Source organism: Pan paniscus, chromosome 11 (genome assembly GCF_029289425.2).
Source record: "Pan paniscus chromosome 11, NHGRI_mPanPan1-v2.0_pri, whole genome shotgun sequence".
Classification (NCBI taxonomy): domain Eukaryota; kingdom Metazoa; phylum Chordata; class Mammalia; order Primates; family Hominidae; genus Pan; species Pan paniscus.
In genome coordinates, this window is record NC_073260.2 from 15,411,279 (window position 1) to 15,426,458 (window position 15,180).

At 45.1% G+C, this 15,180-nt stretch overlaps 1 protein-coding gene across 10 annotated transcripts in view; it reads left to right on the plus strand.

The window, feature by feature from the left end:
- Positions 1–11,512: 11,512 nt before the first annotated feature.
- DENND1A (DENN domain containing 1A) overlaps positions 11,513–15,180 on the plus strand; it is a 542,810-nt gene continuing 539,142 nt past the window's right edge. For 5 of the 10 annotated variants that reach the window (XM_063594214.1, XM_034929018.4, XM_034929019.4 and 2 more), the window contains exon 1: positions 11,521–11,758. In XM_063594214.1, coding sequence (XP_063450284.1) covers positions 11,742–11,758 — 17 coding nt within the window. In that variant the 5' untranslated portion in view covers positions 11,521–11,741. Of the gene's footprint in view, positions 11,759–15,180 lie in introns of all 10 variants that reach the window. The other 5 variants (XM_063594216.1, XM_057298645.2, XM_063594215.1 and 2 more) reach the window with 3 other exon arrangements.

The window sequence follows — 15,180 nt, forward strand, 5'->3', positions numbered from 1 at the left end:
TCTCTGCATTGCTCAAGAAAAAAAACCTACATCACATTCATATGTTATAATGCTGTGAGTTATTTTCCCCTTAGCATTCAAGGGTAAAGAGTCCATTAAGCTGTCATTGGCCACATAACCAGCAGGAGAAGTCGGGGCAGACAGTTTGGCTTTAGCTGCCCTGGAGCACACGTGCTCTGCCTCAAGAAGAACACTCGATGGTGTCTGTGTGCATTTGCCCTAGAAGCAGAAATCAATTACTCCAACGGCTATTAGAAGGATGATCTGGTTGGGCAGGCTTGCTGTGATCGCAGCCACTGTTCATTCCGGAGTTCCTTATATGTATTGTATCTTTTTTACTACCAGAGTCTTAGAGAGAGAAGGAGGCTGTCACAGAACCAGAACATGGTACCTGCTGGGGTTTGAGGTACGAACTTTCCAGCTCCAAACCTTATGCTCTTAACCACTAGGCTATCCTGCCTCAGCTGCAAATGTCAGTGGTTTACTTCATACCCAACATCATGGGAGCTCCCAGCTTTTGAAGGGCCACATATTACATGTCAGGCCCCATGGATGATCTCATTTCATCCTCACCACAACCCTATAAGGCAAGCACTTCTATGATCTCGATGTAATAGCTGAGGAGACTGACGCTTGGGAAACTGGAAGGGACTTGCCCAAAGTCCCCTAGCTCAAATGCAGCAGGAATGTGAACAAAGGGAGTTGGTTTTCCACTCTGCTAAGCTGCCATCCGGCTAGCAGCACAGGCCCAGAAGCAGGGGGAGCTTCCACAGGCAGCTGCCTTTGCTGAATTCAGAACAGCCTTCACGGAGCAACCCAGCTCCTTCCTTCATGGAGGTGGAAGCCTTTCCTTTGAATGAGCCAATTATTTTCAGCAAGGTTGTTTTTATTTTGTTTTGTTTTGTTTTGTTTTTAGACAGAGTCTTGCTCTTGTTACCCAGGCTGGAGTACAATGGCGTGATCTTGGCTCACTGCAACCTCTGCCTCCTGGAGTTAAGTGATTCTCCTGCCTTAGCCTCCTGAGTAGCTGGGATTACAGGCATCTGCCACCATGCCTAGCTAATTTTTTTTTTTTTTTTTTTTTTTTTTTCAGTAGAGACAGGGTTTCACCATGTTGGCCAGGCTGGTCTCAAACTCCTGACCTCAGGTGATCCACCCACCTCAACTTCCCAAAGTGCTGGGATTACAGGCATGAGCCACCGCGCCTGGCCTAGAATGAGCCAATTATTTTCAAAAAGCAAAAAATAATTTATGCATATTAGCTAATGAGGATGCTGTTCAGGATATTTTTAGCTGAGTGGAGAGAGAGAGAGACGGGAGCTTGGTAGAACTTGTTTTGGAAGAAGAGGAGAGACAGCTTGGGAATCAGGCCCTAGCACAAGCCTCAGCTCTTACCACAAGCCTCAGCTCTTGCCACTTTTGGTTGGGTGACATGAAGTGGGGTTGGAAGCAGGGATCATCTCTCTTCTCTGGAAGTGTGTATCATAGTACCAATCTTCCACGAGCATTGTCAAGATTGAAGATAATGTGAGTAAAACACATAGTCAGTAGTCACCAGCTGTACCTATGATAATTATTCATTTATCAAATATTTATTATTGCTGAGCCTTCAGTGTTTATGGATATAACCATTTTATCCTCACCACCATCCCATGAAGTACTAGGTTGGTGCAAAGGTAATTGCAGTTTTTGCCATTAAAAGTAATGGGCTCTTAATCTCTACTCAGACGCTAAGGTAAGTCAATCACTGTCACTCATTTTGTGTGCCTTGATTTGCGACATAGGAGAAATACTGGGACAAAAGCTTTAGAATTCACTGGGTGTGGTGGCTCATGCCTGTAATCCCAGCACTTGGGGAGGCTGAGGCGGGCGGATCACCTGAGGTCAGGAATTCGAGACCAGCCTGGCCAACATGGCAAAACCGTGTCTCTACTGAAAATACAAAAATTAGTCAGGCTTGGTGGCAGGTGCCTATAATCCCAGCTACTCAGTAGGCTGAGGCAGGAGTATTGCTTGAACCTGGGATACGAAGGTTGCAGTGAGCCAAGACCACACCACTGCACCCCAGACTGGGCGACAAAGCAAGACTCCATCTCAAAAAAAAAAAGCTTTAGAATTCAGACAACTAAAATTTCTACTAACAATTAAAACACAAAAATGGTTATGTGAGGTGTCTGTCTAGAAGGGGCAATTAAAATAAATAAGATACACGTGCGTGTGTGCACGCGTGCATGCATGAAAAAAGTATAAAGAAAAACTTTAGCAGAGAGTCCAAGAGTCCAACACACTTTCACAATGTTAGAGCCGTATGGTGACTATTTTCAAAATGGAAGAGAACTGGGCCTCTGGAGTTTAGGCTTGGGTCTTGCCTAAAAGACTGAGCCAATCAGGTGGAAATGGGAACAGCCCCAGGGGAGGGGGTCCTAGAAGTCCTGACAAGTAGAATTAATATCCAAAGTGAGTTGGGAAGAGTCAAGGTCAGGCCTGGGAAAACAAGGCATGTATCAAATCCTAGAGATGAGGGAGAAGGAATGGCCAGGTAGGAGGTGCGGAAGCAAGTTCAAGCACACAGAGGTCCTTTTACAGGGTGTCCAGCCTGAGCCATAGTAGATAAGCAAGGTGGCTGAAGAGGCTACACCAGGCCATGTTCTGAACTGTGTCTGTGTCCCCAACACCAAGCATGAGGCACCAAGTACAGAGTGAGCCCACTGGAAATATCTGCTGAATGCTCTGCTGCCAGACTGGGGAGAGAAATGTGGAGCAAGAAAGTCCTAATCACAGGACCTGGCACACAGGAGGGACTTGGAAGAAGGGTGAATGGATCGTTCATGACACCTTGCTTGGGTCTTCTAGTTCAGCCAACCAAATGCAACCTAAGTTCCACTGACTGCCCCTTAGGAAGTCAGCCTAAGCCAGTGGGATGCAGGATTCAGAGCTGAAGGCTGGTGACATGCGAGGGAGAAGCAAGCAGGCTGCTGAGGCCCTGTGGGTACTCATGGGAATGCCATTCATACTGGCATCTGGGTCAGGCTTAAGTCAGTGGTTCCACACCTGTTCGTGGATCTGCATCACTTGTGGAATTTGTTAAAACACAGCGCTTCTTATCTCCCTTCTGAAGTAGAATTTCCAAGACCAGACTCTAGACTCCATGTTACAGACAAGCATCACAGGTGATACTGGTACACACAGCTAAATAGGGGAACCAAGGCTTTAAACCACGAATTCTCTCTGGCCGTTCTTAGAATTCGGCTTTTATTGGTCAGTTGGTTGGTTGTTAAGAAGACAAATATATAATAGTTAACATTGAGCCATTGCAATAAGATTAATCATGTACTTCCCATGCATTAACACATTTAACTTTCACAATGATTCTATGAGGAAGGGACTATTCTTTCCATTTTACAAATAAGAAAACTCAGTCTGAGAGAGGTTAATAATTTTCCTAAGGTCTCACACACATAGCCAGGCAGTCTGGCTCCAGAGCCCATTCTCTCAGCTTCCATGAGAAGAGACTTAAGTATATCACTTTAAATCCATGTATAGGTCAAGTGTGGTGGCTCACACCTGTAATCCCAGCACTTTGGGAGGCTGAGGAGGGCAGATCACCTGAGGTCAGGAGTTCAAGACTAGCCTGGCCAACATGGGGAAACCCTATCTCTACTAAAAATACAAAAATTAGCTGGGCGTGGTGGTATGCACCTGTAATCCCAGCTATCTGGGAGGCTGAGACACAAGAATCGCTTGAGCCTGGGAGGCAGAGGTTGCAGTGAGCTGAGATCATGCCACTGCACTCCAGCCTGGGCGACAGAGTGAGACTTTTTCTCAAAAATAAAATAAAATAAAATAAAATAAAATAAAAATAAGTCCATGTATAGTCAGGAGAAGAGGGGACTGCAAAGAAATTACATGTGCTATTTATTCTTGTTTTGTATTTTTTAACAATATAGTACACTATATACAATATACAATATAGTTATACTATATTAGTTATACTAACAATATAGTTATACTAACAATATAGTTATTACTAAGAAAAATAATGTTTGATGAATTAATGAATAAATCAGTGAAGGAAAACCACAGCAAGATAAAACATTGTATCTTAGGGAACTAACCAATGATCCCAGAATCAGGAGTTAGGCCATCTGAGCTAAGTTTTCATGGCTTGCTGGCCATTAGATCTCAGGTAAGTCATTCAAGCCTGCTCTGTATCAGAATCTTTTTATTTTATTTTATTTTATTTTATTTTATTTTATTTTATTTTATTTTATTTATTTAGCCTGTTGCCCAAGCTGGAGAGCAGTGGCAGAATCATAGCTTACTGCAACCTTGAACTCCTGGGCTCAAGCGATCCTTCCACCTCAGCCTTCAGAGTAGCTGGGACGACAGGTGTGGACCACCATGCCCGGCTAATTTTCTTTTTAATTATGTTTTGTAAAAATGAGGTCTTGCTATGTTGACCAGGCTGGTCTCAAACTCCTGGCCTAGAGCAATCCTTCCACCTTGGCCTCCCAAAGCACTGGGATTATAGGCATGAGCCAGCATTTCAGGCCAGAATTTTCACTTTTAAACCACAGACAATAGCTCTCCCTGATTATTGAGCAGTTGGGAAAATATAAACTATTAAGTATCTGCAAGGTAGTTGATATGGTTTGACTGTGTCCCCACCCAAATCTCATCTTGAATTCCCATGTGTTGTGGCAGGGACCTGGTGGGAGGTAATTGAACCATGGGGGCAGGTCTTTCCCCTGCTGTTCTCATGATAGTGAATAAGTCTCACGAGATCTGATGGTTTTATAAAGGGGAATTTCCCTGCATGAGCTCTCTCTTTTTGCCTGCTGCCATCCATGTAAGATGTGACTTGCTCCTCCTTGCCTTCCACCATGGTTGTGAGGCTTACCCAGCCATGCGGAACTGTAAGTCCATTAAACCTCTTTCTGTTGTAAATTGACCAGTCTCGGACATGTCTTTATCAGCAGTATAAGAACAGCCTAAGACAATGGTATTATTAACAATAGTAAAATAATGAACATCTATCCAGAGAACAGGTGAGTGTCCAGTCTGGGATTACTAATCACAAATGAGGAAAGGCTCAGGCACTCATACTTAGTTCTCAAAAGGAGATAATGAGTCTTACTTATCTCATACACACAAAAAAGTTACTCAAAATGGATCAAATACCTAAATGTCTAAGAGTTAAAATGATAAAACTCTTAGGAGAAAAGGAAGAGACTTCATGACATTGGATTTGGCAGTGATTTCTTGGATATGACACCAAAGGCACCAGCAACAAAAGAAAAAATAAGCTGAACTACATCAAAATTAAAAGCCTTTCTGCATCAAAGGACACTATCAACAGAGTGAAAAACCAATACACTGAATGGGAGAAAATATTACAAATCATATATCTGATAAGGAATTAACATCCAAAGTATATCAATAACTCCTACAACTTAACAATGACAAAAAACCCAATCTGATTGCAAAATGGGCAAAAGACTTGAATAGACATTTCCCCAGAGAAGATATACAAGTGGACAACAAGCACTTGAAAGGATGCTCAAATCACTAATCATTAGAGAAATGCAAATTAAAACCACACTACAGTGAGATACCGCCTCACACCCATTAGGATAGCTATTAGGAAAAAAGAAAAAAGAAACCCCAAACCCCAAAATAACAAGTGTTGGTGAGGAAGTGGGGAAATTGAAACCCTGGTGCACTGCTGATGGAAATGTAAAATGGGGCAACTGCTATGGAAAACAGTAGAATAGTTCCTCAGAAAATTTTAAAAGAATTACCACATGATCCAGCAATTCCACTTATGGGTATTATCCCAAAGAACTGAAAGCAGGGTCTTGAAGAGATATTTGTACACTCACGTTCACAGCAGCATTATTCACAAGAGCCAAAAGGTAGAAACAACCCAAGTGTCCATTGGCAGATGAATGGAGAAACACAATGTGATCTATACATACCATGAACTACTATTCCTTAAAAAGGAAGGAAATTGTGACATATACTTCAACTTGAATGGACATTGAAGACATTATGCTAAGTGAAATAAGCCAGTCACAAACAAATAATGTATGATTCCACTTATATGAGGTTATATGAGAGTGGTCAAATTCATAGGCAGAAACTAGAATAGTGGTTGCCAGGAATAAAGTGGAGGGAAGGGAGGATGGGAGGGGGAGTTGTTGTGCCATTTAATGGGTATAAAGTTTCAGTTTGGGAAGATGAAAAAAGTGCTGGAGGAGGACGGTGGTGATGGATGTATAACAACGTGAATGTACTTAATGCCATTGAAATGTACACTTTAAAAATGGTTACAGGGGTCAACTTTCTGTTATGCACATTTTACCACAATTTTTAAAAATGTATAAAAAATAGAAGGTGAGCAAATGCACCAACTGAATATACTAAGTTCACATTTAAGAAAGCACTTCCCAAATCTTGTTCCGTGGCTTATTATTCTTGAGGAATGTGCCTCAAAATAAGGGTTTTGTGGTTGTTTAGTTATTTTTTCAAAAAATATTTACCGGTCACTGCCTGCGTGCTAGGCTCTGTACTAGATGTTGAGAAGTAGGTATGGACAAACCTGATGTGGTTCCTGTCTTTATCAATTAGACCATTTAGCAGAATAATATTCCCATTCATTGAAAACCAAATATAGAGCAAGAAGCTTAAGTTCTTCATTTTGTTTTATCTTTGTAAAGTGGGTATTATCATCCTCTTATTAAAGAAGAAGAAACCAAGGCTCAGAAAATTTAAGTAACATTCTCCAAGTTCACCCAACTAGCAACCTGGGTCCATCTGGCTCCAGAGTCATAATAACCAAAAGGAGAAAGCAATCCAGGATGGGCGCCGTGGCTCACGCCTGTAATCCCAGCACTTTGGGAGGCCGAGGTGGGCAGATCACAAGGTCAAGAGATTGAGACCAGCCTGGCCAACATGGTGAAACCCTGTCTCTACTAAAAATACAAAAATTAGCTGGGCGTGGTGGCACACGCCTGTAGTTCCAGCTACTCATGTGGCTGAGGCAAGAGAATACCTTGAACCCGGTAGGCGGAGGTTGCAGTGAGCTGAGAAGTGAGCCGAGATTGCGTCACTGCACTCCAGCCTGGTGACAGAGTGAGACTCAAAAAAAAGAAAACAATCCAAATGTCCATCAGCTAAAACCACTGAAATGTACACATTTAAAGTGGTAAATTGTATGGTTGGTGAACTACATTTCAATAAAAAATAATATAATCACAATTTAACGTATTAGGAACAACAGACCACTGAATCCTGGCACACAGACCATTTGTTCTGCTATTTCGTATTGTATAATTGGGGGCCAATAGAGCTCCCTGGGGTTGCTGTCTTCCCCTCAATAAACACAGCTCCCTAAATTCCAAGCAGAGAAACCAAACAGGTACAAAAGAGCAAGAGCAAGCTTGAAAACTGAGGAGCATCAAAGTGTCAATGCAGGTGGTATCATCCCTACCGTTGGACTTTTATCTGCTAGATCTGCTTAGCCTATTTTGACAACAGTCAAGAAGGCAAAGTTCCTAAATCCTTTCTCTTCACCGGAAGATTTACATTCCAACAATTGATTATGGCACGTATTTGGCACAGAGGTCTCATTTCATTTGAATGACGTCAGATTCACCTAGGTTTAAAGGAATTATAAAATCAATCAGCCACTGAATTATAGAACTTTAGAACCCAAAAGGACTTTGGAAGGAGGTCACCTGGCCTGATTCTCTTATTTTGGTCAAATCTGTGGCTTGCTCAAAATCACATAGCCAAGCATGGCTGAGCCTGCTGGGTGTCTTGCAATATCTATCCTCCCCTTCTTTCCTGGAAATGCCATTCCCTTCTCCCTACCTTTCAGCTGCAGACCTTATTGTCTGGTTGTCTGGAATAAAGGCTGTATTTTCTAGTGAGGTGTGGTTGCATGACTAAATTCTGGCCACTGGGATGTAAATAGAAGTGGTGCGAGTAATTCCTGGGAAGTACACTTAAAGGTCAGAGTTTGACGTGGACAGTTCCTTCTTCCTTCCTGCAGGCTGGGCTGCAGATTTGATAGCTAGAGTTTAAGCAGCCATCCTGGACTATGAGGTGGAAATTCTTTTTGGAGAATCGGAGAGCAATAAGATAGAATTCTGGGTCTCCATTAATTATAGAATTGTCATACCAGCTCTGGAATGTTAATCGCCAGACTTTATGTGAAAGAGAAATAAAATTCTATTTTTTTCAACAATTGTTATTTCATTTCTCTATCATTTACAGTTGAATTGAATTCTAACTGATACAGAATGTGAACAAACAAGTTGGGCTGAGAACTCAGGTCTCCCGAATCCAAGCATGGTACTCTTTATTATTATGTTGATCACTTTTACAAAATGTATTTATTTATTTCAGAGATGGGGCCTCGCTATGTTGCTCAGGCTGGAGTGCAGTGGCTATTCATGGGCATGATCATAGTGTGCTGCAGCCTCAAAATCCTAGGCTCAGCCTTAAACTCCTGGGCTCAGCCTCCTGAGTAGCTGGCACTACAGGAACAAGCCACAGATCCGGGTACTTTTTTTTTTTTTTTTTTTGAGACGGAGTTTTGCTCTGTCGCCCAGGCTGGAGTGCAGTGGCATGATCTTGGCTCACTGCAAAATCTGCCTCCTGGGTTCATGCCATTCTCCTGCCTCAGCCTCCCGTGTAGCGGGGACTACAGGTGCCCACCACCACGCCCAGCTAATTATTGGTATTTTTTTTAGTACAGACGGGGTTTCACCAAGTTAGCCAGGATGGTCTCCATCTCCTGACCTCGTGATCTGCCCGCCTCAGCCTCCCAAAGTCCTGGGATTACAGGCATGAGCCACCACACCTGGCCTTTGTTTTTCCTTTGAGACAGTCTTGCTCTGTTGCCCAGGCTGGAGTGCAGTGGCGTGATCTCGGCTCACTACAACTTCTGCCTCCTGGGTTCAAGCGATTCTTCTGCCTCAGCCTCTTGAGTAGCTGGGACCACAGGCGCCTGCCACCACACCCAGCTAAATTTTTTCTATTTTTTAGTAGAGATGGGTTTTCACCATGTTGGTGGTCAGGCTGGTCTTGAACTCCTGGCCTCAAGTGATCCACTCACCTTGGCCTCCCAAAGTGCTGGGATTACAGGTGTGAGCCACCATGCCCGGCCACTGGTTGCCTTATTAATTTTAATAATAAAAGCCAAACTGTGCTAAGTGTTTTGTATATAATAGTTGCTTTTAATTTTTGAGTCCTTAATATGTGATAATCACTGTTTAAATACTTTATAAATGTCACTAACTCACTTAATCCTCGTGTCAACTCACTAAAATAGGTCTATTATTACCATTTCCATTTTACAGACAGAGAACCTGAGACACACAGAGAAGGAATAATTCACCCAAGGCCATATATTTAGTAAGAGGTAGAGCTGAGATTTAAACCCTGGCAGTCTGGTTCTAGAGCCTGTGCTCTTTGCTCCTATGTTACACTCGCTCTTATGATGGAAGCTTCTCATCACTCTCTATGCCCATTTTACGGGGGAGGAAACTGAAACATACACTTGTCTAATCATTTGCATAAAATCTGCCAGTCAATGCTGAAGCCAGAATTAGAAGCCACGTTCCTAACTCCCAGTCCAGTGCTTTCTCCTCAGACCACCCTGCTGTCTCTGAGGCCACCTGAGCAGACACATAATCCCCACCTTCTACCTCCCTCTCCAACACACACACACACACACACACACACACACACACACACACACCCCACCCAGCAGGCACCCAGACATTTTTGTGGCCAGGATGGCTACAACCTCCTTTGAAAAGCAGCCAGCTTTGCCCTCCACCAATAACTTTGTTTTATTTATAGTCTCCTGCTCAGAGCTTTTGAACTGGCTGCCCATTCCAGGGAAGATCTTGATAACAACTGTTCCTTGGAGAAGTTTCATAGGTGAATAAACACCACAGAGCTCCTGCCTGTCTAGCAGAGATTTGCTCCTGGGGGTGTTTACAAGTCGGTATTGGTGTCTGGGTGCATAAGACTTTAAATTCAAAATGACAGTTTGGACATTTTCACTTTTTTTTTGGTTTTAATTTTAAAAAGTTTACCCTTTGACTTCAACAACCTCAAGGCAGAGGCAAAAGGGAGAAACTATCTTTATTCAGAAGGTGACTCCAACAGAAGAAGTCTTCTACGACGTATCTTCTTGCTTTCTTTGCTCCCAGCCTGGCTGGGAGCTAGGACGCAGGACCAGTTACATAGAGGCTATGGGGTGGGGGTAGGGTGGGGAGGCACTCCATGCATTTATAAGAACTGAAATGGCAGAAGTGATGAATGGCATTTCAGGACAGAAAATTGGAAAAAAAAAAAAAAAGGAAAAAAAGCCTAATATTAAAAGTGTCTTTGGACTTGTGGCCTAAGGTGCCACCTTAAAGCATGACTATGTCACAGGTGTCTGGAATGATTCAGTCTGGACACTAATCTTGGCTTCTTCACTCGTTGCTAGTTATGTGATCTTGGGAATGTGGCTCAGTTTCCTCTTTGTAAATTAGGGAGATGAACATAGGATTATTGTGAGGATTGGCACTAATGATGTACGGAAATACTGTGTCTGATGCAGAAAGGGCACTCACCCGCTCATTAAAGGGTGGCTAATGGTAGCTGTGATTATTGCTTCCTTTATGATCCCTCTGGCCCTAGAGGGGATGAAATTGAGGTGTTCATGGAAGTGAGCCCCGAGGGGGATGAAATTGAGGTGTTCATGGAAGTGAATCCCAAGGGGGAGCAGGGGTAGGTAGCAGGCTGGTGATCTCGGCTCTCAAATCCTTTCATTTGCATTAAGTTAATCTCTATCAGGGACTGTTGTGTTAACAGGAGGCTTCGATGTTGGAGTTCCCAAAACGGCTGATAAAGGGAGGCAGAGGTCCTCAGGGGGAGGGCAGAGCTGAGCCACCACGTGGGTCCACGAAGCCCCCAGGTGGCTTTCCCGTAGGTATGTGGGGTCTCCTTCAAGCTCTAAGGGGAAAGGAAGAGGAAAGGCCTTCAGATGGGGAAGTGGACGGTGTGATGCAGAAGAGGTTCTGCACGGGACTTACTGGAAGGTGCGGGATGTTAAAGGGAAAACGTGTTTTCATGGAGGCCTGGGCGGGGGATTAGCTCTCTGTTAGAAGGGCTGGGTGGGAGGCCTCCAAGGGGAGGATGGGTGGCGGTTTCATCGGGAGGGCTGGGGGTCTCCATGAGAGGATTAGGGTCTCTTCAGGGCGGCTGTGAGTGGAGGTTTCCAGCGGGGCGCAGTGGGGTGTAGATGTGTAAGGGCCTGCACAGGAACGCCAGAGTCCTCCGGGGCCCGCGCCCTGGGAGACGTGCGGGTGACCGCGCTCCCGCCCCGCCCCCACCGGCCACGGCCCCGCCCCCGCGAGCGGACTACACTTCCCAGCAGCCCCAGCGGGCAGCGGCGGCGGCAGCGCGGGCGGGAGGGGCGGTTGTGAGAGGCGGAGGGGGCGGCGCGCGCCGGGCACGCGCGCCGGCGACCATGGCGTTCGCCCGGCTGGAGCGAGTACATTAACCCCTGGAGGCGGCGGCGGCGGCGAGGGAGCGAGCCTCGAGCGGGCGGGCCCCAGCCTGAGGGAAGGGAGGAAGGGGCGGGGAGAGCGCCAGAGGGAGGCCGGTCGGCCGCGGGCGGGCGGGCAGCGCAGCGCCGAGCGGGGCCCGCGGGCCCATGAGGAGGCCCGGGGACCATGGGCTCCAGGATCAAGTGAGTGCGGCCGGGCCGGGCGGAGCCGGGCCGGGCGCGGGGCGGCGAGGCCGGGCCAGGGCTGCAGGCCGCGGGCCGCGCGGGGGACTTGTTGCCGAGACCAGAGGGGCGCCCCGCGTGCCGGCGTCACGCGGGGAGGGGGACTGTTGCTATGGCGATCCAGGGAGGCGCGGGGGCGGGGTGCGCGTGGGGTGGCAGGGCGCCGGGGGCCAGGTGTCCCCTCCTCACCTGGGGGTCGGAACAGCTGAGATTACAGGGCGGCCCCCTCCCCGGGTTTACGGAGAGCCCCTGAAAATTGTCCTTCAACTGTGGGGAAGGGGAGTGGCAAAGCCCCGGAAGCACCTCCCCATGTTTGGGCATGTTTGGGGCGCCCCTGAGAGTTGGCAGGTCCGGAGAGGTTGCAGCCTGGCCGCTTGAGGCCTGCGGCCCCCACAGAAGTCGCGTGAGGTTCTTAGAGGGAGGGGCCGCTCATGGTGTGGCCACCTAAGGTGTGGATGGCCGGGGAGGAAGGCCTGTCTCTCTATTTCCCCCCTCTTATCTGTGAAAATCTCCACGCAGCAAGGTCCAAAGGCTGTGAAGGAGGATACCTCTGTGTTGTAACCGAGCACCTGCTCTTGATAATCGTTGGAAAGGCTTTGTAACTCAATCTGGCGAATTCCCTCACTCATTCATTCTCCTGGAGTTCCCGGTGGAGGGTTAGCTTTCCGGGGAAATTGTTGATACATGTAACTTCAGAATCCACTGAAACATTGTTGCTGTCCTTGTAGACTTAGAAGTTGACTTTGGAAAGTGCAACTCTTAAGCGGTCCAATTTGGGTGTGTGGCTTTCGACTCTATCTCCCCTCCCAGCCAGGTCCTCTTGTGGCCTCTCCCTTCCTCTGCCCCAGAACTGGAGATGTTTTATCTCTAATTACTAACAAATGTTCACTTTTTCCTCTGTGATTAATAGAATTGTTTAAGGGCATTAAAAAGCAAAGTTGACAGCATAGGCTTTTCTGTAAAACAACTTTCCTAGGACACTTTAAACCCTCTTACAGGAAAGTCTGTGGAATGTGTTTATTTCAGCATTTTGAGAATTGTACTAGGGAAGTTTGAAAGGAGAAGGGCCTTAAGGGTGAAACTAATAATTATTCAAACATTGCATCTCATGTCCAGGTGATGCCCGTGCAGTGTGACCCTTGCCCAGCCTTGCAGTCCCCCGTGTGGTTAGGCTTCTCATTTACAAAATATGTATGAGATGCGCTGCAGCAGCCTTGAGACATCTGCTGAATGAAACTAGAAAAGTTTGCTTATGGTAATGAAAATGGAAGAGTCGCATGAACACTCTGTTAAATCTTTATTTTTGTGGAAATGAGAAAAAAGTTAGAAGCATGCTCCAAACAAGAGCTTGAGAGGCTTGGGAGGTAAAAAGATGTCGTTTGTGAAACATTGGGATTAAAGAGGCACTCAAGTTTAGCTCCTGCTTCCAAGTAAGAGTTGTAAACTTGGATTTCAATAGCACTTAGAAACACTTTCCAGAAGCCAACTTAGAGTTGCAGAGTATGCGTGAGGACACTTACCCTTCTTGTTACAGAAAAGTTCAGAAACTTGCCTGACATGAAGCAGTGAGTGTCAGAACCAGTATTAAAATCCAGCAAGTAAAAGTTCAGATGGCTAGCCATCAAAGCTCTCTGTTGCTCTCCAAGGTAGCAAGTTGACAAATACATTTCTCAAATGTGTTTTGTGGAACCCATCGCTAATTCTGAGCACTTGGGTTAGGGAATTTACTAAGGCATGGAATTGTATTAAGCGTGAAATGAGTATGAAGAATAGCCTTATTGATCTTGAAACTAGACTGATCTGTGATAAAAACTTAGGCTTGGGAAATATGTTAGCTTGTGGTGAAACCGAAAGAGAATATGAAGAGAGAAGTTATGAAAAGTAGTTGTGATTTATAGTGACTGTTGATTATGCAACTTCTGCCTGTAGCTAGGAATGGGGATGGACAGGAAATTACCCACTTAAGTGCTTCTCTAGTTGTTGGAGAAGACAGAGCTTTGGTTACTACTGGCTGGCTTTCCCTCCTGGCAGGGCGTTCAAGGTGTTCTCCTGGCTGTGGTGAAATCTAAGTGTGCAGGTTCCATTGAATAGGATAGTCTTGGAGGTAGGGACAAGGGGGAGGGGTTCCTTTTGTTTTCTCTTGCTTATCTCTGATGCAGCAAGTCAGTTGACTAGGTGGAATCAGGTCTAGGTTCAAATTCCAGCTCTTTTTAATGCTAATTATGAAACTTCACACAGACTGCCTTTTCAACCTCAGTTTCCCTGAAGGTAAAATGGGGAGGACTGTGTCCAGGTTGTAGGGTTATTATGAGCATTGAACACGGTATCAATGTAAATGTCAGGTCCATGTTAAAAACTCAGTAATTGTTAGGTTTTTTTCTTTTTTTTCACCTTCTGTATCAAAAGACTAAGAACATTACTGTATATTAGAAATATCAGAGAAAGGTATGTTTAAGGTAATGGAGAAGAAAATTTTAATGACCAAGAAATTAGGCTGTTAACATGCAGAGTAGGGCTTAACATTGTCTCATTATTAAAAAATAAAAGTTGATTTAAAACAATATTGTGTGTAATTGTGAAGCTGGTGTCTGTTGTGGGATCAGTGGTAAAGCACGTGAGTTGCTAGGCACAGGTGTTGAGATTTCGTGTTTGATCAGACTTCTCTTTTAAGTTTAAGCCTGGTTGAACACAATCTCTGTCAGGTACCGTGGAAATCCTTAATGTGAACCATTTCATGAAACCCTCACTACTGTCCAGTGGTGGCGATGCTATTTATTAACCACATTTTTCAAATGAGAGAATGGGAGTTTATAGGCCTAAGATCAGATGCCATCCCCCAGACGCCTGCCTTGATGCCAGTTTCCTGTTGCCACCCCCACCCCCTCCTGTTCCAGTCTAGGCCAGGTGCCCTTCATCCGTGTTTCTGTGGCCCCTTGTGTTTATCGCAGTCACAATACTGAATCTCGTTTCTTGTCTGTCTCCCGTACCATGCTGGACATAAACTTCTTGAGAGGAAGGACTGTCTTATTTATCTTTGAGTTCCCTGTGTCAGACTCAATGCCTGGCACATGGTTGTTTGAGAAGAGTTCATGGAATGCATTTAAGAAATACATTAGGATCTACATTAAGATTCTAATTAAGACCGAGTTGAGTGTTTATCGAGTTAAAAAAAAAACCCTTGAGGAAGAAAAGTTTTATATTTTATAAATTTTTAAGGCAAATTATATGGTTTAGGCAGGCCTTTTACTAGATTATTTAGTTCTTTTTTTTTTTTTTTTTTTTGAGATGGAGTTTTGCTCTTGTTGCCCAGGCTGGAGTGCAATGGCATGATCTTGGCTCATCGCAACCTCCAACCCCCGGGTTCAAGCGATTCTCCTGCCTCA